At 32.7% G+C, this 26,898-nt stretch overlaps 1 protein-coding gene across 4 annotated transcripts in view; it reads right to left on the bottom strand.

Moving 5' to 3' along the window:
• Window positions 1–26,898, bottom strand: part of SWT1 (SWT1 RNA endoribonuclease homolog) — a 129,642-nt gene that overhangs the window by 30,580 nt on the left and 72,164 nt on the right. For all 4 annotated transcript variants that reach the window (XM_074308583.1, XM_074308584.1, XM_074308586.1 and 1 more), the window contains exon 17: window positions 128–194. In XM_074308583.1, coding sequence (XP_074164684.1) covers window positions 128–194 — 67 coding nt within the window. The remainder of the gene's footprint in view (window positions 1–127; window positions 195–26,898) is intronic.

Raw genomic sequence — 26,898 nt, 5'->3', positions numbered from 1 at the left:
ATCCATCAATGTTCCTCAAACCTATCAATATTTCTCTTTCTAACATAATCTAAAATTTATTTTTTGTTTTTATTTTACATTAAAGTCATTTCTTTTGAAAAAGAGATAAAAATTTAAATTCTCATACCTCATTACTCACTAGGAAGTTATAAAGGGTCTCAATATCTTGATAACAACTGTGTGGAGCCAAAATCCTGTAATGGGAAAACACAAAATTAGCAATTTCTCTGAAAGATTGTAGAAGTTCTGAAAAATAAGGCTGCAAACAGTACAGCTATATGATAATCATAATATTTTCATTAAAGTAATATATTTATTTACCACTTTATATAAACACAATGTCATTTAGGCCACACAAAAATACTGTTAGATACTACAATGGATATCCATTACCATTTTATAAATAAGGAAATTAAGTTAAATGATTTTCAAGTTCAATAATCTGTTTCTGTCCTCTGTATAATTATGAACTTTCATTTTAAATTTCATTATAAGTCATTTAGTCAGCAAGGTAAAAAGAAGTCCTTGTCTTCAAGAAGGACTAGCAAAGGAAACAACATGTATAACTAGGTATATACTTGTAACACACACGTGAGTAAATGAAGTTCATCTGAAATGAGAAAGCATTTGTACTTGTAGGAAGCAGTAAAAGCTAACTGAAAAAGATTAGAATAGAGTTGAGTCTTGAAGGAAGCCAGGAAAAGTAAACAGAGGTGAGGTGGGGCAGAGCATTCTAGACATTGGGGACCAAACAGTGGCCCCCCCCAAAAAAAAATCATAGAAATAAAAGATGGAATATCTTAATATGGTGCCAACCTTCTAAGGCAAAACAGGTTGTGTCCATGGCTTTTATTTCTCCTAAGTATATGGATATGTATACATAGGAATACAGTTAGAACAGCATAGACAGCAGGGGTTATAAAGACAAAAAAGAGGGGGGTGAAGCACAGGGCAGGCAGTGATGCAATCACATAGTGGTCTTTGCTGACACATCTTTGGAATGGATTGTTTTTCAGAACTGGGAGTTGATATGAATCAGTCAGAGCTAGTTATCTGGAACAGCAAGAGAAGTTTTGGGTTCAGTGTGACAACACTACAAGAAACTTCTGATATGTCAAGCAAGGAATACCCAGTTTTATTTGATTCTCAGATCAGTGCAGTCTCTTCTGGATAGTAAGGGAGCTTGACCAGATCAAGGTGATTAATAAAGGCATTAACCATTCCATTTTCATAACAGGAACTGGAAGCAAGTCAATGGAGCTGGATCACAGGGTGCATGAAGGAGATTATGGTCTAAGAAGGCTAATAAGGCTTGGTGAAGAGCTTTAGCTTTACATGCCAGAGGAAAATATATTTAATCCTGAACATAATAGGGAACCGTTGGAGCCCACTGAGGAGTAAAAGCTAACCAGTCAGACAGGTTGCAGAAAAAAATCATCTTGGAACTGTGTGGAAAATAGAATAAATAGAATGAAATGGGGAAAGATCAGACAAAGAATGAAAAAAAAAAAGAGAGAAGAAAAAACTACTACTACTACCTGTAGTAGTCTAGTAAAAAGATCTTGAAAGCCTGAGCTAAAATTGTGGCCATATATGAGAGATGTCAAGATAGAAATGACAAGACATGGCAACAACCTGAATATATGGGCTAAGAGTGAAAAGTCAAGGATGATATAGCAATCATAAGACTGGTCTCTGGGAATATAGTGGTGTCTTGACAATAACATGAAAGTTCATAATTCTGCATCAGAGAAGAGATTTTTTTTGGGGGGGGAGGGGAAATTTTAAATTTCCAAGTGGACTTATCCTAACATATCATTTCTCTATTAAAATGTTATTCTTAATTAAAGACTCTGTTATAACCTATGAAATCATAAAAGTGGGAAAAGGACCCACATGTGCAAAAAATGTATATAGCAGCTCTTTTTTGTGATGACAAAGAATTTGAAAATTGATTTGCCCATCAATTGGGGAGTAGCTGAATAAGTTATGGTACATGAAAGTAACAGAATATCATTGTTCTATTAAAAAAAAAATGATGAACAGGCTGACTTTAGAAAGATCTGGGAAAATTTAAATGAATTGATGCTGAGTGAAACAAGCAAAGAAAAACACTGTGCCCAGCAACAATAAGATTGTATGACCACCAACTATGACAGACTGGTTCTTCTCAGTGGTTTAGTCAAGCACACCAGGAAACACTGTGCCCAGCAACAATAAGATTGTGTGATGACCAACTATGACAGACCTGGTTCTTCTCAGTGGTTCAGTGATCCAAAGCAATCCCAATAACTTTGGATGAAAAAGGCCATTCACACCCAGAGAACTATAGAGGATGAATATAAATCATCATGTTCTATGTTCACTTTTTTCCCCATTGATTTTGTTTTTTTTTTTTCCCTTTGTGGTTTTTCCTTTGTTCTGATTTTTCTCTTCCAAAATGATTCATATGGAACAATGCATAAAATAAATGTACATTTTATATGTAAGTAAAGAAAACACAAACAAAAAAGAAAAAAAGAACCTATGAAATTAAAAAAAAAAATCAAACCAACATTAAAACAGAACTATTTCCACATGAAATAAGTTACAGATACAATGTTACAACATTTCCCAACATATACATGGTACAAAAGATCATATTCCATATTTCAAAGTTTGAATAAAGTTTTATAATTGCATATTAAAATTTTCCCTAATATACATACAAAAATCATATGTTTTTACTACTAAGAAAAACAGGACTAAAAGTAGAGCCCAGAACTGTGATTCCACTGACAGAAAACTAGCAAATAAGGAAATTCCTCTCAATTCTGTAATCCAGTCTTAGAAAACTTCCCACAGGGGCAGCTAGGTGGCACAGTGGATAGAGTACCAGCTCTGAAGTCAGGAGGACCTGAGTTTGAATCTGATCCCAGACACTTAACACTTCCTAGTTGTGTGACCCTAAGGACTTAACCCCAATTGCCTCAGCAAAGAAAAGAAAAAAAAAAAAAAAAACCAACTTCTTAAAACATAGAAGGTAAGTGACTTGCTCACCATCATAAAACTAGCCTGTTAAAACAATATTTGAACTCAAGTACTATTGGCTACTACTAAAGGAAGCTCTTTTCCCACTATGCCATATACCAAAGGGAAAAAAACTAGCAAATAGCAACCAATTTAATTCAAATAAATACTGGGAATTTCTTTTATAACAAAATCCTTTAATGAAAGATTCAACACTAATTGACTATTTGAAAAGTTTGGAAAATTACGTCAAGTCATGAGGAAATATATTACTTAAACAACAAAAACAAGGGTAACCCTAATTATGTGATTCACAGCCAAAGAGTCATTTTTTAATTAATCTGATAGCAATAATTTAATTTTTTTGTCATGAGGGAAATTTCCTTTTCTACCAGAAAATCATTATTTCAATAAATGTATAATCCTTGGTCTTCAAACCGAATATATTCAGAGATGGAGAGATTACTGCTAAATGCAGTTGATTTCATTTTTTGATACCTGAGAAATGAATGTTTCTTATATTTAATAAGTAATTACTATTTTAGGACCAAGGTTTTCCCCTTTATCTACTTCTTCATCCAGAAACAAACCAATGAGGAAAATCTCAATTTACTCGGAAAATCTCAAAAATTTACTCGGACCAAGAATCAGACAATAAAAGAAATTCTAAGTTTGGGCTCTTCCTGTTCTTTGTGGTTGCTCAAGACAGGTTTGGGAAAATGCTGCTTCTCCCTATAGTCAAAGACAGTTGATAAGGAAATTGATTATTTCTTTAACCAAGAGTTGGAGGACCTAAGTCAAATACTTCAACACCCTCATTTTAGCATAGTTTACCCTCCCACTATATTAAGCAATCATAGTTGATTGGCCTCCCTAAAGAACACAATTCTTCAAAGGGCTTATAAATTGTGAGCTCAAGTAATGAACTGAATCAGTTACTCCCAGTGAAAACTCTGGGAGATGACTATGAACCACTACATAGAATTCCCAATAGAATTCTATTTTTGTCCACCTGCATTTTTGATTTCCTTTACAGGCTAATTGTACACTATTTCAAAGTCCGATTCTTTTTGTACAACAAAATAATTGTTTGGGCATGTATACATATACTGTATTTAATTTATACTTTTAACATATTTAACATGTAATGGTCAACCTGCTATCTGGGGGAAGTGAGTGGGGGGAAGGAGGGGAAAAATCGGAACAAAAGGCTTGGCAATTGTCAGTGTTTAAATTACCCATGCATATATTTTGTAAATAAAAAAGCTATACTAAAAAATAAATAAATTGTGAGCTCACACCATTAGGGATCTTTGGTCTAAGAAAGACAGCCTAATGACCACCTTTTTATTAAGAAATGTGATGGCTTTATTAATAAAATGATTGAATTACCTAGAACTATGTATGATTCTTGAACTTTTTCAAAAAATTACAGATAACTTTGATGACTCGGAGATTCTTTATGTTTCCCTGTACTATCTAGGTTAGTGTACTTATTTTAGTTCTTTCTCCTGGAGAAAGAGAATGAGAATCCTAAATCCTCTACTATCTGAAAAGCCCTTCAAATATTTTTAAGTCAGATAAAAAACAGTCTAAACATTGCCAGTAGTTACTTTTATGAATAATGAACAGTTGAATGTACAAATGGGTAGATTACTTAATACTATTACTTAGTACTATGTATCAGGCATTGTGATAAGTAAAGAGAATACAAAAATTAAAAAAAAGATGATTCTTTTTCTTCAGCTTGCTTTCTGAAAAGACAACACATTGACAGACAGCAAGAAAAGGGAATTTTATTTTGAGAAGGTAGAAAATAAGGAAAGGAGAGAAGAGGTGCTGGTGAAATGAACTAGATGAATGGATAGATGGTTCAAAACATTGAAGCACAGACTGATGTTGAGGGTCACCCAGTAGTAACCTAGTTTGCACAGTCTCTATCATCATTCTAATGAGTTAAGCAATAAGGCTGAAGCTGTAAAATTGAGTGAATTAACTTTCCAAGATAAGCAGCTTGGATTGAGGAAGACCAGAGTATATGAATCTGAGGTCTCCTAAGGAAGATGCTGGTCTACATGGAAAGGAGGTCAGGGATGGCAGGCAGATGGAGAGATGACTTAGGTGGGTAGATGTGATAGCCAAAAGGGATGTGAAACTAAAGCATAGTAAAATCTGATTATAATATGGCTCTGAATCCTCTAATGATTCCAGGTCTCTAGTTGTACTGTAGTGACTAGTCTTATCAAACATGTGGTGCCCCAATTTGAACATAATACTTGCTGTGATCAGAAGAGTAACGTGGGATAATTGTTAATTTTTTTTTCTGAAATTATATTTGTAATAATAAAAATGACTAAGTTTTTTTCTCACAAACTAGAGCCTAAACTAGAGGTATCAAACTCTCAGGTGGGGCTCTAACCAGATTAAAATATAATTGGGAAATTCTGAACAAAAATTAATAAAAATACAATACAGCATAATGTTAACTTGTGTTTTTCTAAATCAATATGCAGTCTTCAGGGATCTATTTCTATTTGAGTTTAACATCATTTATTTAAACCACACCTCAAATGTGTCTCTGAAAATATTTTTAATCTGAGTACAAGATTTTATCTGTCAAGATATTTTTTATATTATGATACTTTTATCCAAAGTCAGCTTTCCTAGATTTCTGTCAGCTGAAAATGTGATAATCATGATGCCTATCAAAATTATTAAAAGATTAAACAGAATAGGATGGGTCGGAATTATATAGTACCACCAATAGACACTATTCTCAAGGTTCAAAGAAATTCATCAAGTAACATTCCTTAGATGGCTGCCATTTAAGAGCAGGACTGGGGCAGGAGAATATAAGGAAGTGAGGGAAAAAATTTGGAATGCAAAAGCTTACAAAAACGAATGTTGAAAACTATCTTTACGTGTATTTGGAAAAATAAAATATTATTGAAAAAAAATTTCAAAGAGTCAGACATAAATGATTGAACAACAGCACTAAGTGCTAGAAATACAAAGAAAGGGGGAAAAAAGAGCTCACATTCTAATGGCCTAATTATTTTACTCTCAAACCTGCCCAAATTTTGGACCTTTCTTTTATCGTTCAAAGTAGCACCAGTCTTCTAGTTTCTAAGTTTATAACCTTAGATCATTTTTCCTCTCTCCCCTTCACCAATCAATTGTTAAGTACTATCAGTTTTACCTCCATATCTCACACAGCCTTTTGACTATGTACATAGCTACCACACTACTTGAGGCCCTGAACATCTACCTTGATTACGATAGCAGCTTTTTATTGTTTTCTCTCTTCTCCAATCCATCTTCTACGGAGCTGCCAAATTTATTTTTCTGAATTAAATGGTTAAACACATGTCATATTCCCTGGGTCATAGTTTAACATTGATAAGCTGGAGAGTACTCTGAGGAGAGAAATCAAGAGAGAAGCGCCATGAAGTCATATGAGGATCAGGTGAGGAAATCGGGGATGTTTAGTTTTGAAGACAGAAAACTTGGAGAAGAGGTGAAGATAATTGTCTTGTAAGTAGTATCTTAAGGGTTTTCATGTGAAAGAGTGATTAGTCTGGTCTGTGTGACTCCAAAACAACCAGGAGCAATGGATAAGACATCTGAAATCAGAAAGAACTTCTCAACAATTAAAGCCATTCAAAAAAAGTGGAATGAGTTGCTTTTGAGAGATTCTTCTCACTGAAAGTCTTCAAGCAGAGACTGGATAATTGTCAAGTATGTAATACTAGGAATTCATTTGCATAAAAGTTGAACTAAAAGACTGCTGAGACCACTTTTATCTCCCAAATTCTATGAAGAAATTCTAGTTGTTATTACCACCTCAAGTTAAACAAACTCCTCAGTCTAGCATTTAAAACCTTTAATAGCCTGGCTCCAAACTACCTTTTCAATCTTATTAAACATTAGCATCCTTCACATATTCTACTGTTTCTCACACAAAATATTCAATGTCCCATCCTTGCAACCCACTATTCAGACATTTACTAGTTGTGTGATCCTGGACAGTTTTTACATCTGTTTCCTTCAGTTTTTTCAGTGCATACTTTGCCACTGCAAGTGAATATTAATAGCATCTATCTTGCAAGGCTATTGTGAGAATTCAATAAGACTGTATTTGTAAAATATGTGTAAGATAAAAATTCCTAAATGCTACAGTATCCTTATATATTTTACTGTGCTAAAGCTCAGTTAATCTATTGTTAATTGTTGAATAACCTAGAAGTATCTCATTTTGTTCCAATACTATACCTAAATCAAAAGGAAAACAGTTAAAGTCCATGCATTAAATACCTACACAAGTGTCCCATGACAACTTTTCATTCCTACATAGGAGCTACAAAACCTTTAAATAAAATTAAAACACAATGTCTTTAATAATTAAGAAAGCTACAACAAAAACTATTACCTGTAGCATTCCATTGGAAATCCAAGGAGAATATAATCATATTAACCCCTCAAATACTAGACTACCATGGGATATGATTGCTATGCTCAAAGAGTTAAGACTACATCAAAATGTACTATCATCCCATTATTCCATTTTGTTCCAAATATATATAGCAAAAAAGGGGTTGTAGGACAGTCAATTCAGAGTGGGAAGAGACCTTAAAAGGCCATTAAATCCAATCCTCCCATTTTACAGATGAGGACATTGGACAGGCACAGAAAAGTAAAATAATTTGCCCAGGATCAAAAAATTAACAATCCTCCCATTTTACAGATGAGGACATTGGACAGGCACAGAAAAGTAAAATAATTTGCCCAGGATCAAAAAATTAACAATCCTCCCATTTTACAGATGAGGACATTGGACAGGCACAGAAAAGTAAAATAATTTGCCCAGGATCAAAAAATTAACAAATATCTGATGTAAAATCTGAGCCTCAGTCTTTCTGACTCCAATTCCAATACTCTTTATCTTACCATAATGTTCCATCCTTCATGAGGTTAACCTACTATGATTTGATCTTAGTAAACAATGATATCTTAACAGACACAGTTGAACACTTTCATTTCTTGGAAACTCCCTCATGCCTGTTTTTGTGACACTACTTCTTTTTGAATTACCATCTACCTGTTTAACTAATCCCTCTCAGTCTTCTTTGCTGGCTTACCAAACACCTTATGCCAGCTAACTATAGGTGTTCAAAAAATATTTGAGTCTACCTGCCAAGAAAAATCCAGGAATAATATGAACAAAATTACAAAATGCTTTTTCACACAAATAAAGACAGACCTAAACTGGAGAACTATTAATTGCTCATAGGAAGGCCGAGTCAATAAAACAAAAATACCTCTACCTGGACTTATTTATTTATTCAGCACTATTCAAATCAAACTTACCAAAAAATTTTATTTTATAGAGCTAGGGAAAAAAATCATAAAATTCATTCAGAGGATCAAAGGATCAAGAATATTAAGGGAAAAAAAGTGGGGTGGGGAAGGAAGAAGGAAGATCTACTAGATTTCAAACTGCATTGCAGTTAATCATCAAAAGAAGATAGTAATGGCTAAGAAATAATGGGGAAGCAGTGGAATAAATTGGGTACATATCACACAATAGTAAATGACCATAGTAATACAATGTTTGACAAACCTAAAAATCCAAGCATTTAGGACAAGAACTCATTTTCTGACAAAAATTGCTGGGGAAAATGGCAAAAAGTAGGCATAGACCAACATTTCAGACTGTACACCAAGATAAAGTCAAAATGAGTACATGATTTAAATATAAAGAGTCATATCATAAACAAATTAAGGAAGAATAGAGTATTTTACCTGTCACATTTACGGATAAGAAAAGAATGTATTACCAAACAAGAGACAGAGAACATAGGGTATAAAATGAATAATTTTAATTCCATGAAATTAAAGATGTTTGCACATACACAAGCAATACAGCTAAGATTAGAAAGAAAAGAGGAAACTAGAGGGGAAATTTTTCAGCAAATTGATAAATGACCTCAACTCTAAAATATATGAAGAACTGAGTAAATTTATAAGAATACACAGAAGTCATTCCCCAGAAGATATGAGGCAGTTTTCAGAAGAAATCAAAACTATAGTCCTAGAAAAAATATTCTAAATCACTACTAAAACAATCCTGAGGTACTATCTCACACCTATCAATTGACTATTAAGATAGAAAATGACAAATATTGGACAGAATATGAAAAACCTGAAACACTAATGCACTCTTAGTAGCGTTATAAACTTATTCAACCATCTGAAGAACCATTTGGAATTATACCCAAAGAGCTACAAGATTCTGAATATCTTTGAACTCAGTAATACTACTACTAGGTCTGTAGCTCAAAGAATTTTTTTTTTTAATTAAGAAAAGGAAAAGGAGCTACAAATACAAAAATATTTATAGCAACTCTTTTATGTGGTAAGCAAAGAATTAGAAATTGAGTCAATGTCCACCAATTGAGGAATAGCTGAACAAATTATGGTGTATGATTTTGATGGAATATTTTCTGTTTTGTAAGAAATTAGGAGCAGGATAGTTTCAGAAAAAACCTGGCAAGACTTATATGAACTTATACAAGATAAAATGAGCAGAATCAGAATATTGTACACAATAACAACAATGTACGATGTGAATCACTTAACTATTCAATGATCTAAGACAAGTGTGGAGAACATTCAGTCCCCCAGTAAAAGACCTAAGAAATCATTAGTTTAAGGCAACTATAGGCAATGATGAGCTGAAAGGTAGATACAATAATCTTCCACAGTTTGAGCTCCATAAGTTGATAATTTTGTATGACCTGCAAGTGATGTTATAAATATCCAAATGGTCCTTGTCAGGGGAAAAAAAAGAAAGGTTCCCCACCCTCAGCTAAGACAGTAATGAAGGCCTTATGATGAAAAATGCTTTTCAAAGGGCAGCTAGATGGCACAGTAGATAGAGCATTGGCCCTGGATCCGAATTCAAATTCAGTGTCAAAACACTTTACATTTTACTAGCTGTGTGATGGAATAAAAGAAAGAAAGGGATGGGAGGGAAAGAAAAGGAAAGGAAGGGGAAGAAAGGAAGGAAGGAAAGAAAGAACAGATCAAATATGAATGCAAGTATATTTTTTAATTTTTTTGTTGGTAGACTTCATTTTTTATATTTTTTTGTTTACAACACATAGCTAATATGAAAATTATACATGTGTATAATCTATATCAAATTGCTTTTCTTCTTAAGATGGGGGAAGGCAGGGAAAAAAAAGTTCAAAAATTATATGTAATTGGAAAAAATAAAATATTTCCCCCCAAAAAAGCCTATTCACTTCTATACTTCTTGAGTTCTATCAAAGGCACTCTATCCTTTTCCTAGGTTTATAATTCCAGTACCAGTTGCCAAATTTGGTTGTTTCTACTGTCAGAAAAATCTCTTACATCTAACCTCTTGCCTTCACACATACACCTATCACCTTAATTTAGCCTCTTTTCACTGCTTGCCAAGATTGTGGTCTCCATACACCCAATCTTGTATTCTCCTAAGTGGTCTCACTATGGCCAAGTCTCACCACTCCAGTTCATACTACATTTTGCTGCCAAAGTAATTATCCATAAATAGATATCTGTCCATGTTTCTTCCCTGTTAAAGCAACGTAACTGGCCAAGAAGCTCTCCCCAACACTACCAGGAAAGCTGACTCAGCGCAAATGCCTTATACATGACCCTCCCAGATGCTCTGAGCTACAATCTTGCCCTTAAAAATTTTACTTTTTTTCATACTTATTTATAAAGTGTATATGTATTTGTTTTTGTCCTTTACAAAATAGCTCCTTAAGGGGAAGAATTATTTCATTTTTGTCTTTGTATTTCCATTACTTTTAGTATATTCTGTGGAATGCAGCAGGCACTGAATAAATAAATGCTTGCTATTTAATGTTAAGTGATATTAATAGCACAGAGAAGAATAGAGAAGTTCACTAACTCCCTGAAGCATTTATATGGGGACACCCAAGAATGATTAAACCTGATGATAACTATCCATTTCTAGAAACTGTGATGGAGATAAAAATTACTACCAGAAGAAAGCTAGAAGGTATTATTAATGATGAATTTCTGGTGAAGAAACTGAAGACCACAATCTTGGTATCACTGCACATAATTCTGGATCGAATTTATTAATTATGTAGTCCAAGCTCTTCTTGAATGTTATGAGTGAAAAGTTAGGCTAAACAAAAAAAAAAAAAAAAAAAAAAAAAAAAGTTATGTTTACTATAGAGTTGAAGATTACATGAAAAAAATAAAAAATGGGGGGGAAAAACCGCTACAAACTTATATGCCTTAATAATATCCCACACAAAAATTCTTTAAAGGTCAGTCTTGTGTATAATTTTCTCATTACTCCTTTTCTACTAGTCTTCAAACAAAAGATTCTTAGAATAAAATTTCTAAAAAATATTCTGCACTGGCAATATTTTAAGGAACAGTAACAGAACAAGTATTTAAAATAAAACTATGCTGCTTCTTCAGGAATTAGCCAGTTTTTACTTGTAAACACATAACTCTAGTTTTTATATTTGAGTTATAAAGATAAAGAAATTTAATTCAATAAAGTATTTTTATAAAATTCTTATTATATTTACAGTATAGAAATGTGGAGAACAGGAAGAAGGAAGGGGGGGCTGATATATAAGATATATAAGACATATAAGATATATAAGACAAAGTCCAAATACTCAAGAAAAATTATCATCTTAGAAATGTATAGTAGGATTGTGGAACCAATTCCTAAGAAACAGAAGCAAAATGACAGTTTTTTATTCTGACCATTACCAATATCTATAAATGAAGTCAATTGATCTAAATGTCTTGATATTTCCAGTAAAAAATCAACATTAACTTCCCATGACAGTAGAGTATAGTGAAAAGTCGTTCATCAGAAGCTGCTTCTATAATAATTTGCTGTGTAACCTTGAAAATATCATTTATCTTAATATACCACAGGCATCTCAACTTTAGAATAGGGGGATTAAACCAGAAGGCCTTTTTCAAAGTTCCCTTTTGGTTCTAAAATCCTATGAAAACCTATAAAGTGATTCCTATAAAATGATTCTTTCAAAATTTCCATTTTCACCTTTCTATTAAGAAAATACAAGTTTAGGTCCTTATCACTCTCCTAATTGGTCTCTTTGCCTTAAGCGTCTCTTTTTCTTTCAGAGAGCTTTTAGAATAACATTCCTAACAGAAATTTCTTACCATTATTACACAAGAGGCCTGGTAGCTCCATAAAACCAAATTATAAGCTGCTCATATTGGCACACAAAACCCTTCACAACAAGGGCTGCAGACCCTCTTTTTGAAATCATTATACATTACTGCTCCTCAGGACCATTCTACTTTTGGCCTACTCTGTATTTCTTCAAATTCCAGTTTGAGGGTTCTGTTAGGGCTAATTACCCCAATACCTTTTCCTTCCTGCTTCTTAGAATCCCCAGTTTCCTTCAAAGTTGAGTTCATATTTCACCTTCTACACGAGGCCTTTTCCATTCCTCATTTATAAACTAGGGATAATAATACTTTCACTATGTTGTAAGATAAGTGCTTTGCAAACTTTCAAGCAGTAAAACATCTGCGTGATTATCATGAATGCTTTGTATTACAAAGGTAGCTACTTACCACCTGTGGTTGAAGATGTCTTTATTATTACATAATTATTATTAAGTAATAGCAAATAAAGGACATTTTGTATGTGCCTTCCATTGAGATTTCTCTTTCTCTTTCTTCAAGTAGGCCTGGTCAAGTACCTGCTCTTTTTCTTCTTTCCTTTGTATTCTTTGAATAGCCATGATAATTTCTGTTATACCATATATTTAAAAGATACATAAATACCCATTGACCCACAAGAGCAAATGAGATTAAGAGAAGATTCAAAAATAAACACTCTTTTTTGTATATTCAAATGGCTATATGTTTCCATCTCTGAGAAACAGTTCTAAATGATATGTAAAACAAATATTGGATCTCTTTCATCACTTGACATATTTTTTTCTTAATTTTCTTAATTTCTTAATTCTTAATTACATAAACTCACTCCTAATGAGTCAATGCCAACAAATAAGAATACTCAGATTACTATACTGCTAGTAATACCTAATGACATACAAACCTAGGCAATATCTAAATAATCTTCAAAGAAAATTATTTTAACTCATCTCAATATATCTACTGACAAAGGATAAAAATCATTAGTATAAACATGAATTTTCACTTACTTGAGCATAATATCAAATAATAAAATAGTATGTTGTTCCCTTAAAAATCACTAGTGAACTGAAAGGATTAACTGTATGGAGATAAACAATAACTAAGAACTTTCATCATATATACTATTAAAGATACTTCAGATCTAATTTTAAATGGCCTTTTTCAAGGCTGGTATAACATCCTGACAATGATGATAGAGATTCAAAGGGGAGGGAAAAAAAAAATCTAGAGGCATATTCACTACAAAAGAAAAAAAAATACTTATGCATAAATAGACAGCTGGATTGAAAACAGTTGAGATGAAAAATATTTTCAAATTAAAAAAAAAATCCTATTGGAAATGTAATCCATGCTTCTATGCAAATGAAATTTTTGGAAGCTACTATTTTCCAAGGTTTCATAGTGAGATAAATTTGACTTTGGCCATCAAAAAGTTAATTTAACTGGCTGAAACAAAACCTTCCTCACAACTATCAATGCTTTGGCATTTGGCTGAAAAAATTTAATATGAAAACGCCCTTGGCACCACCAAGTACTGGCCTAAAGGGCAAAGGTAAAAGTCCCTTTTCTACAATCTGAAATTTATAGTTCAACTTCCTTTAGGGGGTAAGGGGAGGAAGTTTCTTTGTAGAGGGAAAAAAAATCTTTTTTCCAGAAAACACAGATAAGGGTTTTGATTGTACAAAATATAATCATTTCTGCTTACCAGAATATTCTACCGAAGATCAACCAATGTGAATTTATTACATTATTTAAAAGGTTTGGATGAGGAAAAATATCCATATTCTTAGCATTAAGATAATACAATTAACTGATAGGAGAATGGTAGCCCTTTGATTTATTATTAAATATGTTCTATGTTAATATTAAACTAAATTTAACAAAAACCACATTTCTCAAACTAGGGATCATTTAATTGTCTGCCACCACAAAAACTTATTTATATATATATATATATATGACATCTAATTGCATTTCACTTCTCACCTATTATCTAATTGTCTGCCACCACAAAAACTTATTTATATATATATATGACATCTAATTGCATTTCACTTCTCACTATTGTCTAATTGTCTGCCACCACAAAGACATTATGTACATATAGAGAGATATATCTGTTGTCTAATTGCACTTCTCACCTGCTGTCTCTCTGCCTGGCCTCCAATTTAGATTAATAATTATAGACAGACCAGGAATGAGCATCTGAGGGCTTAAGTGCCAACTTAAGGAATTTATTAAGGGCACTACTATCTTGCCAAGCTAGCAGCTAGTTTCCATTATGCTGAGAGAGGGAGAAAGGAAAAGTATTAAGCTGCCATGCACTGTGCTAAGTGCTTTACAAATGTTTCACTTGATTTTTACAACAGTCTTCTAATACAGGTGCTGTTGTTAACCCCATTTTACATGGAAAAAACTGATGCAGACCCAGGTTAAATGACTTGCCCAGGGTCCCACAACTAGTAAGTGCCCAAGGCTGGATTTGAATTCAGGTTTTCCAGCCTTCCAGTAGCACCATTTAGTAGCCTCCAACTCAAAGGTAGAAGAGGTATTAAAACAAAAAGATCAACATAAAAGATGGTCCTAAGAAAAAGAGCCAGGAGCAATGTGAGCTACCGACATTTTCTGGAATCCCTAGGTATTTCTTACCTCCCACCAAGAGCCCATGGTCTTGATCAGCCCCATGGTTCTGTCCTGCTCTTAGCTTTACTTAGCTTCCCACAATTCAGACACCAGCCCTGACGTCCCAGGATCTTTACCTTGCCCCCTTTATCTTCTATCTTTCCAAGTTCTTCTTCCATTTGCTGTGTAAAGCAGTATAAAGAACCAGACTCCAGTGCCTGCCTTTAAATCTAGATACTTAACAGTCACTACATCTTGGTAAAGTGACTTAATTTCTCTAAGTCTTAGTTTTCCCAAATATATAAAAGGGTTGGAAAGGATAAATAACTATCATCATTAAAATCTACACTTATTAAGATTTGGGTTCGAGTCCTAACACTAGCTTTTATTAGCTTTGTGACCTTCACTAAGTCCAAATCTCACCAATTACCAGTCTACATCAAGTTGTCTTGGTAGGTAGACTTCCAAATATTTTATACATTATATAGTTACTTTGAATGAAATTCTCTCTTCCAGATGATTTTTCTCAGGAATATATAGAAAGGCTTATAATTTGGTAGATTTGTTTTCCACCTTACACTTTTGCAGAAATCACTGTTTAATGTTTAGGTGAATCTAAGACAGTCACAAAGTCACAAAGAGTTTCACATGAACAATGAATGAACAATAACTACAGCAAAAGTATCTGAAGAAAAATGATAATTTTGTTTTTCCTTAATCTACACTTACTCAAATTCATTTTTCTTTTTTTTTTTTTTTTACTGTGTAGCTAGCATTTTTAGAACGCTGATTATCAAATGGCAATAATCCCTACTTCACCCCAATCTTGTTGCAAAACCCTCCAGGTGGCTGCCAATTTTAAATGAATACTATTCACTATAATAAAGAATATTATATATTTTTTATACTTCGTAATATTCTTAATGCTAATAATTAATATAGCTTGCCAAAGGCTTTTTCTAAATCTCTACATATTTTTATTGCTTTATTAATGAAATTTATTGTGTTTGTGGATTTCCTAATATTAAACAAAATATGCATTCCTGATACAAATATACAAATACAAAGTATATACTTTTTAACATGCTGATGAAGCCTCTTTGCTAATATTACATTTACAATTGTGCATAGATATCCATTAGAAATATTGATTTATAGTTTCTTTTCTATTTTCTCACTGTTTTAGGCATTAAGACCATTTTTCTTCCATACAAAGATGATCTCTTCCTTTTTGCAAACATTTCATGCAAAAATTAGAATCAACTGTTTTTTGAACATTTTAACGCTTTGTTACATGGTCCTGGGGCTTTTGGCAGGGAAAATTCATCTATAGCTTGTTTAATTTCTCTTGCTAGAATTGGGTGATAAGATATTTATATGTCTTAGTCTGTTTATTGGGGTATTTTATATTTTTCTAAATCATCCATTTTATCTAATTTCTGTTGGTATGAAATTGGATAAAATGGTTTCTAATAAAGTCCTTCATTTCTTCTCAATTTCATTTTCCTTTCATTGTTCATCCATATTTATGTCATATTCCCACATACCAGATTCCATCAGAATCTGCCTCATACTCTCTTTATAATGAAGGTAACGAAAAAGAAATGTCAACACTACTTATTGATAAGTAAGAAACACTATTTTCAAATTATTATTTCTTTTCTATTCCCCCTAAACCTCAAACCTCAAACATGGAATATTACTCGGGTATGGTTTTTCACACCATATTCTAATCCATTTAGTCTTCTCTCCAGAGGAACTCTTATTTCATTTATAATTACATACTCATATAAGTCCTTGGGGCTTCTCCTGGATCACTGCTTTGTCATGGCAAAGGGGCTTATGTATAGTAGAGGCTTTGTTATCAAACAATCAACTACTTTTTTGTGACAGCAAAGAATTGGAAAATTGAGGGGATGCCCATTAACTGAAGAATGGCTAAACAAATTCTGGTATATAAATGTAATGAAATACTATTGTGCTATAAGAAATGATAAGCAGGTAGATTTCTGAAAAATCTGTAAAGACTTATATGAACTGATGCTGAAGTGAGCAGAACCAGGCGAATATTGTACAAAGTAACAGTGATATTGTACAATTATGTGACACATAAGAAAAAAAAAATAATTGAGAGGCATAATTTCCATTAGCAATGATTTATAAGAGATCAGTGATATTCCTGAATGACATCCATGAAACCCATTAAAAGTTTTTGAAAGAGTGAGTTTACCTCAGGGTAGCAATCTGGTTGGTTAATAATTAATGAAAAGAATGATTATAATGCAAGGTGGGCTTATCTAATAAGGGCCTAGTGGCTTTAATCACTAACTCTTGAACTAAAAGATTTATCTCTTGTTCAGATTGCCTAGACTTAGAGTAATCTAGACAAAAGAGGGTCAGCCTCTGCTAAGATCTGCTAATGAATTGGGATTCACTTTAGACTAAATTATTTATAAGATTCTCTAAAAGGGTAGAACCTTCATCCAGGACTGAAAGACATTTATCCAGGGATTTAAGTAATCTCAGCCATCAACAATGCCCTTCCAAGACTGAAAAACAACAGACTTTGGAAAGAAATCTGGTTCCAATTTAATAATTAATTATTGATGTAAGAGAGAATCAATTCAGGAAATGGGGGGGGGGGGGGTCGAAGGACATGGTGTCCATGAGGACACAGAGTTGGACATGACTGACTGAACAAGTTTTTGTGAACAAGATTTTCCATCCCATTCACTAAACATTCCTCTCTCCGTGTCCTCTCCAACTCTCTAAGCCTCTGATGCCTAAATTACTACTTCAGTATTCCCTGTCTTCTGTTCCTGTTGCCTGAGACTTGATGCCAGTGCCAAGGTCTAATCCTTTCCACACCCTAGGATAGTGGTCAGACTTACTTATTCCTGATCTGGATCTTCTAGGCTCCTGCTGCTAGTTTCTATCTCCCTTGCTATGTCTGAGCCAAGAGCACAGGGAAGTTCCAGAACCTCCTGGCTTGAGATTCAAGTGCTACACTCTTTAGGGCCTTTGACACATCTTAGGTCAGAGTGCTGACAACTTCTGGCCCCCATCTGTACTAAGGATACTGTCAGTTTCTGATTTCCTCTAAATCATCCCTATCCGGTTACTTTAAGCTTCCAGCCCATCCTAGTTTCTCTGGGAACAGTATGCCATCATGTTAAGAGTTCTAAGAACACGTGTGTTCAGAGTTCTAACAGACTTCTGGCTTATAAACCCATTCCCCAATGCTAACAGGTTTCCAATTATCTTTGATTCAGGTCTGAAATGAATGAAATTTACTTGTCATTTCTGGAGTTCTTGAGCATAACCTGCTCAAGTATTTGAGAGAGAATTCGGTTTTTCTGGGAACCATAACATCATCTTAGCCAAAAGTTTAAAAGTCATCTTCCCTCTTTGCTTATTTCCTTCCCTTTTCTGTATTCTTTTGTAATAATCCCCTGTTATCGCTTGAGTACACTCATTAATGACCTAAAAAAGTTTGCCATCCCTGAAACTGATCATTGTTCAGTTGAGAACCAGATCATTTCTTAAGTTGATGAAGTAAAAAAAATATATTTCAATTACTTTCCCTTTTCTGCATGTGTATCACGATTCTTCTCTCTCCTCTGCCCTTAGTCCTTTAAAAAATTTTTTTCTTCCTTTCATTTTTTTGGAGGGTGAGAGGGAACTGTGTGGATGGGGAGGAGTAGTTCTTCCACAAGTATAGAGAATTGCAGAAACTCTAAAGGGGACAAAAAATAAAACTAAAGCTCTCTGTGCCAAAGTTTCCTCATCTGTAAAAAGTAAGACAACTACTCATTTGACCAAATGAGATAATATAAGCAAATAATAAACAAAGCAATATAGAACATTTGTCAGCTATTGTAATGTTCTTCTCTAAAATATAATGTTCTCTGGGAGCAGGTTTCTTGGAGGGCTTCTGGAACTTTCATTTTAGTTCAGTGTAATCACAAGTGCAACCAGGGATTAAAATCCAAATCCTTTATTGTCTCTTTAAAATCTTATCTCCTTCACTTGGGGCTCATATAGTTTTTTGGAGGCCTTCGGGATCTTGGTTTTGAGAGCTTAAGCTGCCTTCTCTGGCTTGTGAATCTCCTCAATTGAATCCTGGCTCTGAATCTCCCAGAGTGCATCTTGGTTGAGGCTCCTAAGTTATATATGCTCTCTTAAAGGTGTGAATCTTGTAGAACTCTAGTAAGTACTAAGTACATTAGTGAACTAGAGAACTGTTAAGTACCACGCTAAATTGGATAACTGACTTAGCACCTTGCAAGAATCCTGACAAGCTATTGATGTTATTACAGAGATTATAAAATCAAAATGTCTAGGAAATGAACTCACAATGTTCATTAGTGCTTTCTTAACCCAGAAAAGGAAAAAAAAATTAAGTCTTAGAATTATTTTCTACATCTGGAATATGTTCAAATGCTAGGCAATTTCTTTCCTAAACTGCAAAAAAAAAAAAAAAAAAAGCAATCTGCCTATAGCTTTTAAATGCTTACATATTCTTCTCAAAAAAAAAAAAAAAAAAAAAGGTATCCCAATGTCTACCTGCTTTAATGTAGTTTTAATATTTGTTCCTTATTTCCACTTTTGTGTCATGCCTTTAGCAGCCTTTCCTAAAAGATCAGAGAATTATGGAATAGAATATTCTGTATTAAGTTAAAAAATGCAATTAATAAAATGCTCTAAGTACAAACCAATATCTTTGAGACAACTAAGTAATAAATATATTAGAGATGCAATTATCTTATACCTGCTTTTTCCATGACTCATTTATAATTTATGTCATTATAAGTTTCTTCTGATATTAAAATTAAGTTGGGTTAATGGATAAAATATTTAAATCACAATAGAATGTTATTCTATGATTTTTTTCTAAAAGGCATTATTGGAAATTTTAAGAACTTTTTCTAAAAATAAAATATTTCAAAAGAAAACCAAAGGAATTTAAAAGAAATCAATGCTTACTTAGAGTAGAGATTAATTATATCAAAGATCTGTAAATCCATTATTATAAGTACTCACTTTTCCAACAATAGTATACAACTACTCTAATTTAGCAGATGATTTTTAAGGATTGCCAGGTCTAAGAAAGCCATGGTTCCACAGCCAAACAAACAATAACCTTCTCTAAACTTTATCAGTCATCTACAACATAGAAAGTTTGAATTTAGCAGGAATTGCCACATAAGTTGTGCCGGGAGAAACACAACAAGGATAAACTAATAACAAAATGCATATTATGAGACATTGGAGTAGAACTTTTAGTGATTAAAGAGTTTAAATAACTCAGTAAAAATTAATCACTATCTTGTTCTAAAACTGAAGTTATGCTATTATTCAATATCATATCCATGTACCTAGTAATTATCAGGAATTAGATGACACCTAAAGAATACAATCAAATCCTGATATATCATTTTCAGGGAAGCTTATTATATTTAAATTGTAACAATGAAAAAAAATGACATTAATGGATAAATGCATATTTTACACCCAGAAAATATCAGTTTCTGATATTAAGATTCCTTTGTTTTAAAAACTTTTTTCTTCTACCTCTACCAGGCTTCTCAAAAAAGTTTTCCAAAGATTAAAATGAATCTATTGTCCTCCATACACATTTTGCTTTGAAATGGTTATTTGTCAATTATGCTTCTTTTAATTTTAAAAAAGCAAATTATACAGACTAATATTAACTCTTTTGACTACAGTAAATAAAATGAAACTCAAACACTAAGCATTCTTCAAATATAGATCTGTTAACTGAATTCTTATTTAGGTAAACAAGTACAGTTAAACATTTCAACAGTTCATGACAATTGTGATTTTACCAGATTAAAATCCCTCTACACATTTGGTAAAGAGTTAATGTGGTTAACAACTTTCAAAACCTAGTGTCTAATCTGATGATGAATCCTTACAAATATAATTTAGATTAGTGTGGTGCTAACAATCTATTGTTGTACTCAAAAGAGTTTTTGGGTTAGTGGGCCTGCCAAAGTTTGTGCTCTACTAACAATTAGCTTCACCTCTACATAAATCTAAGCCATGAGAGCAAGACTAATTAAAAAGTACATATATATTAGACTATTTCCTTCATGACTGCACAATGCATATATTAAGGATCATAAATTAGTCAAACTCTGGAATTTAAGAAACTATGAAAAAGTTTCTCTAATCTCAACTGTATTTTATTAAGTGGAAAATGCAAGTCTGACTAGAAAACCTAGGCAATTTGAAATTATCACCCCCTCCACAAAATTCTTAATTGGAACGGAAGTGGCAATTTTGTTGTATTCCTACTTTTCATACCTTTGATCCTATCCCTTGAAGCTGGAATATTTAATGCTTCATTTCCAACCTTACTCCCCCCCCAAAAAAAAATACTTAATCATGTGCTATTATATAATGCAAATACTTTAGTATTAGTTTTAAATTTATACAACTGTTTGATTGACAATATATTTATAGTGCTGAAGTTGTTAGTTTAGATCATAATGACTTGCTTTTTAAACTTAGTTTTACCTACCAATTTAGTACCATTTATTGAGTCACTTGAAAATACTTTTTGATCATGACAATAAATATTCCAAATGATGGACACTAAAAGAATTTCTTTAATAGAGTTATTCCTGAGGGTAGAGTGAAGGGATCATTTCCCCAGGTTTTCCCAATATACACTAAACAACTTTTTTAAATGCATAAAATCAAAGTCTAAATAGCCAACCAACAAAGTCTAAGTGAGTTATTTTTTCCAAACCAAGACAATCAGCAGATCAGAACGAGAAGTCTGTGGGTACTGGAATGGAAGTGCAAGAAGGAGTAAGCAACACCATCTGGTGCCACGGCAGTACCACCAGAAATGCTCATCATCTAAATACAATAAGAGAACTGAACATTTAGATAGAGAATATGGGTGCCCACTGTGCTAGCACTGAGCAGAGGATTTGATGCCATTTGTGGTGCTATCCTTGCCCTTTATTTAGTTCAGAGTCATATCTCCAGGGCAGTGAGATGTGCTTTTGGTTGTAGAGGAACAAGAAAGCTACATGGTTAAAACATAGACCAGGAGAACAGTTCTCCCTGGATTATACCACCTTGGAAGCACTGAAAACATACAGACCTCCAGAACTAGCTGTGATAACAGCATGGCATAAAAGCCTGAAGCTTAAAACAGCGACTACCACCCCACCTGTTCTACAACATCACCTTTTGTACATAGAGGCTACCTTTAATATAAAAGTTCAAAGTCAAGAAACAGGTTGGAAAAATAAGTAAAGAGAAAAAGAAGCTAGCCATAAAAAGCTACTATGATAACAGAAAAACTCAACACAAACTCCAAAGACAGTGACACAAAAACAGGTATCTGCAAGCAAAATCTAAAAGAAAAATATATATTAAACATAACCACAAGAACTCCTAGAAGAGCTAAAGAAAGGAGATTTTTTTTTATAACAGCACACTTTTTAAATCAAATGAAAGAGGAAAAGTTGGGAAAAGAAATAAGAAAGCAAAAAAAATTATGATAAGAAAATTAATAACTTGGGAGAATACAAAAGTTTACTGAAGAAAATAACTTCTTAAATTGGGGAAGTGGAAGTTAATGACAGCATGAGACATCAATAAAAAAAATAAATTCAAAAGAATAAAAGAAAAGTGAAGTATCTCATAGGAAAAAAAAAACAGCTGTTCTAGACTGAGGAGAGATCACTGAAAAATAAATGGATTTGAGAGATGATTTAAAAAAGGAGTCTAGATATATTTCAAGAAATTAGAGAAAAACTGCCCAAAGAGCTAAGAACCAGGGGGAAAAAATAGACAACAAAAAGATCCACTAATCACATCTTGAAAAACATGTCAAAATGAATGTTAAAACCAAATTGCTAAGTTCCCAAGTCAAGGAGGAAATACTGAAAAGAGCCAGAAAACACCTAGTTTATTCAAATACCTTGGAGTCATACTCAGACTCACATAAGATTTATATGATAAAGGGGTGGAAGACTTAGATATGATATTCTAGAAGGCAAAAGAGGTGGGATTGCATTCAAGAATAAACTACTCAGAAAAACTGTGTAAGTACAGATGAAAAAGGAATGAAATGGAAGATTTCCAAGTTTTTCCCAATTAAAAGACTACAGCTAAATAGAAAATGTGACATTCAAATACAAGTCTTAAGAGAGCCATGAAAAGGTAAACATGATGAATAATCATAAGAAATTCAATAATTTGAATTTCCCAAATATAATGACCGAGAACTTTATCACCTGTAGGGCAATTAGAAGGAATCTACTTAGAAGGTATGGGTATGAATATTATGTCTAATATGTTGGGTTGATCTTCAGGAAAAAAAATGGAATGCTGAGAAAAATGGATATATTGGGAATAGAGGGAGGGAGAATAAGGAATGATGTTATGTAAGAACTCGCGGAACACATTTTAAAAAGCAGGAAAAAATGGGGGAGGTAATGGTTGAACATGGTTGAACATCACTCATCTGCAGTGATTCAAAGAAGGAAATACACAGACACACACACATCTCTCTCTCTCTCTCTCTCTCTCTCTCTCTCTCTCTCTCTCTCTCTCTCTCTCTCTCTCTTTATATATATATATATATATATATATATATATATATATATATATATATATATATATATATATATAATTTACCCAATGGGACCTTGGAGGGAAAAGAAGAGAAAGGGAACGATGCTGAGAACACAGAGGGCAAAGCAAAACATTCAGAAATGTTAACTAAAACAAAGGGAGAGAAGGAGAGAGAGAGAGAAAGGGGAAGGGGGGAACACAGAAAAATACATAGAAATAACTACGAATGAAAATCAGATGAACGTAATTAAATTTATAGATAAAAGCAGATAGTACAATGGATTAGAAAGCATACTCTAATAATATATCACATTTTATAGAGATACATTTGAAACAGAAATACACATAGAATTAAATTAAGGGGCTACTGAGGAGCTTATTATGTTTCACCTGAAGTAAAGGATATCTCAGATAAAGCAAAACCAAAACCAGTTCTAATTCAAAGGGATAAATAGGAAAACAATATTTTGCTAAAAGGTAACACAGGCACTTAACACTAATTCTAAATCTTTATGTACCCAAAAGAATAGCATCCACATTCTTAAAGGAAAACTTAATTACAGGAGAAAATAAAACTTTTAATAACAGGACACCTCAATCTACTTCTCTTAGATCAAGAAGGGGATAAATAGTATTTTTGAAAAGTTAAATATGCTAACACTTTGAAGAATACTGAATGGGATTAAAAAGTAATTAAATAAAATCAGCTAATTAATTAGAAAATGAAAAAATAGTTTTCTCAGCTATACACAGCCCCTGACCGTATAATAAAAAAATATGGAAAAGCATAAGTATTATATGTACCTTTTTTCAGATCATAATGCAACAAAATTATATTCAATAAAGGGTATTAGAAGCATAAATTAAAAATTAGAAACTAAATAATTTTATTCTACAGATGAGTGGGTAAAAGAATAAATCATAGAATCAACAATTTCATTAAAGAGAATAACAATGAATCAATATAGATAAAATTTATGGGATGTTGCCAAAGCAGTAGAGGAAAATTTATACATCTGAACGTTTTCATCAAAGCAATCAATATTCATACCAATAAAGTCTTTAAATCACTATAATTAGAAAAATGCAAATTAAAACAACTAAGGAACCACCTGATACCTATCAGATTGGCTAACATGACAGAAAAGGAAAAATGACAAATGCAGGAAAGGATTTAGAAAAATAGATTGGTAGAAATGAAAATTGATACAATCACTCTAGAACTATGCCCAAAGAGCTATAAAATTGTGCATACTTTTTGACCCAATATCACCATGAGGTCTATATTCCCAAGAAATCAAAGAAAAAAAAATAGCTCAGAAGTACAAAAATATTTATAGTAGCAAGTTGAATGATGGCCAAGAATTAGAAATTAAGGGATGTCCAACAACTGAACAAGTTGTTGTATATGACTGTGATGGAATAATATTTTGCTATAAAGAATTAGGGTCATGGCCTCAGAAAAACTTTGAAGAAACTTAGATGAGCTGATGCAAAGTGAATAAGAAGAACACTACACAGTAATATTTTAATGATAAACTGTGAAAGACTCAGACTACTATGATCAATACAATAATCTAAGACAATTCCAAGGACTCATCATGAAAAATGTATTCAATTCCAAAGAGAGAGCTGATAAAATGGATGCAGATTGAAGCATGTTTTTCCATATTATTTTTCTTGCAGTTTCCTTTACAACATGGATAAGTAAAATGTAATTTACATGACTTCATATGTAAAATGAGTATCATATTTCTTGGTTATCACTGCATGAAAAAAAGGTAAAAGGGAAGAATTTCAAAATAAAAAATCTTCTGAAATTGTTTTTAGTGAATGTAGTTTGAAAAGAAATTACATTTTTTAGTGATTTAATAAAACAAGTCTACTTTATAAGTTTACTTTATATCCTAAGCAACTGACAATGATCCTGAGATACTTAAACTAAAGACTTAAATTTCTTCATATGCAAAACAAAAACTAAAGATGTTAACCTACTTTTTAATAAAACCCTAAGGCAATCTTTAAAAAGGAGAAAAAACTCATCTAAATACCCCAAATAATGGACCCTTCCACATGTGCCAACTTAGAAAGATGAGTCTTTTGAACCATTCTTAAGGACACATGCTCTGTTCTTATCAGACTAGTGAAAGAATGGAATATCAGATAGAAAGTTTACATGGAAAGAACCTTGCCTCTTCCTCTCTGATTTTCAGATAAAAGAACCACTAGTAAAAGTATAGTTGCTCCTACATACATATAAGGTGAAAGATGAGAAGAAGGGTTGCTAAAAAAAATTTGTTCAAACATTAATTTGGTGAAAAAGGAAAAAAAGATGAAAAATATGGATCTATTTTTATTTAGTTTTTGTCCAGCTAGTTTCCTTTCCTATTTTTACCTAATACTTATAGCCCTTGGATATGTATAAATAGTTGAATTTTCTGTAAATATTTATGTGGTATTAGAGTTTAACAGCTCAACTCTCTGACCAAATAATATGTATATGTGTGTGTATGTATTAATCATCAAGACAATTAGATTATATATGAAAGTACTCTATTAACTGTTTAGTACTATTACTGTTTTTTGTTTAAGGCACATTGTTGTTCTTCATTTTTTATTCTACTTTAAGTAAATACCACAAAGTGTTCATATGATTTACTACTTTTAAATAATAGTACTCATTATAATATCTAACATTAAATTCAACTATTCATAATTATTACAAATGTCAAGTTCACTTCTCAGTGTTGCAAATAAAAAAATCTACCTACCTTCATGAAAAATAATTAAATAGTTGGTTTGTAACAAATTACAGTTTTATTTTTGACAAATAATAATTTGTGATCCCTATAATATATTGGATTTAAATATCACTTACCTGATGATTAAAACAAAAATAACCTGACAATTACAGTAGTTGAATGCTGAGCCCCTGTCAAATAAGCAAATGTCTTTTACTTCTTTATTCACATTGCCCTCTACTGGCAGATCAAAGAGAAAACAACCACCTAATTTCTAACCTGACCCTATTAATCAACTGCAACCCCCAAAGCTTTAGACATTAGGCTATACAAAAGATCACAATCACTCATAAAATGCAGCTATTATTTGTTAGGTGTAAATGAAACCATAAACACTGAATGAATTTTTGACAATTTTTAATAAACAGACCATTAGTATATGCTATCTCCCTTTTACATTTAAAGGTCCTCAACAGCAGATGGTAACTCATTTAAAACAGTGATGTGCATATACCAGGAACAACAAATTTTTGCTGAATAAGTTTAAAAGGATATTTCATTCTTCACCTCCCACCCTGTATCCAGAGCAGGATGACTATGACTAATCTGAAATGAAGATGAGACCTGTAACTTCTCTTTGGAATGCTGTACCTACCTATACTGG

Source organism: Sminthopsis crassicaudata, chromosome 4 (assembly GCF_048593235.1).
Source record: "Sminthopsis crassicaudata isolate SCR6 chromosome 4, ASM4859323v1, whole genome shotgun sequence".
NCBI classification, from domain to species: Eukaryota; Metazoa; Chordata; class Mammalia; order Dasyuromorphia; family Dasyuridae; genus Sminthopsis; species Sminthopsis crassicaudata.
The sequence above is the reverse complement of the archived record's forward strand: the minus strand, read 5'-3'. Positions and strand labels throughout refer to the sequence as shown.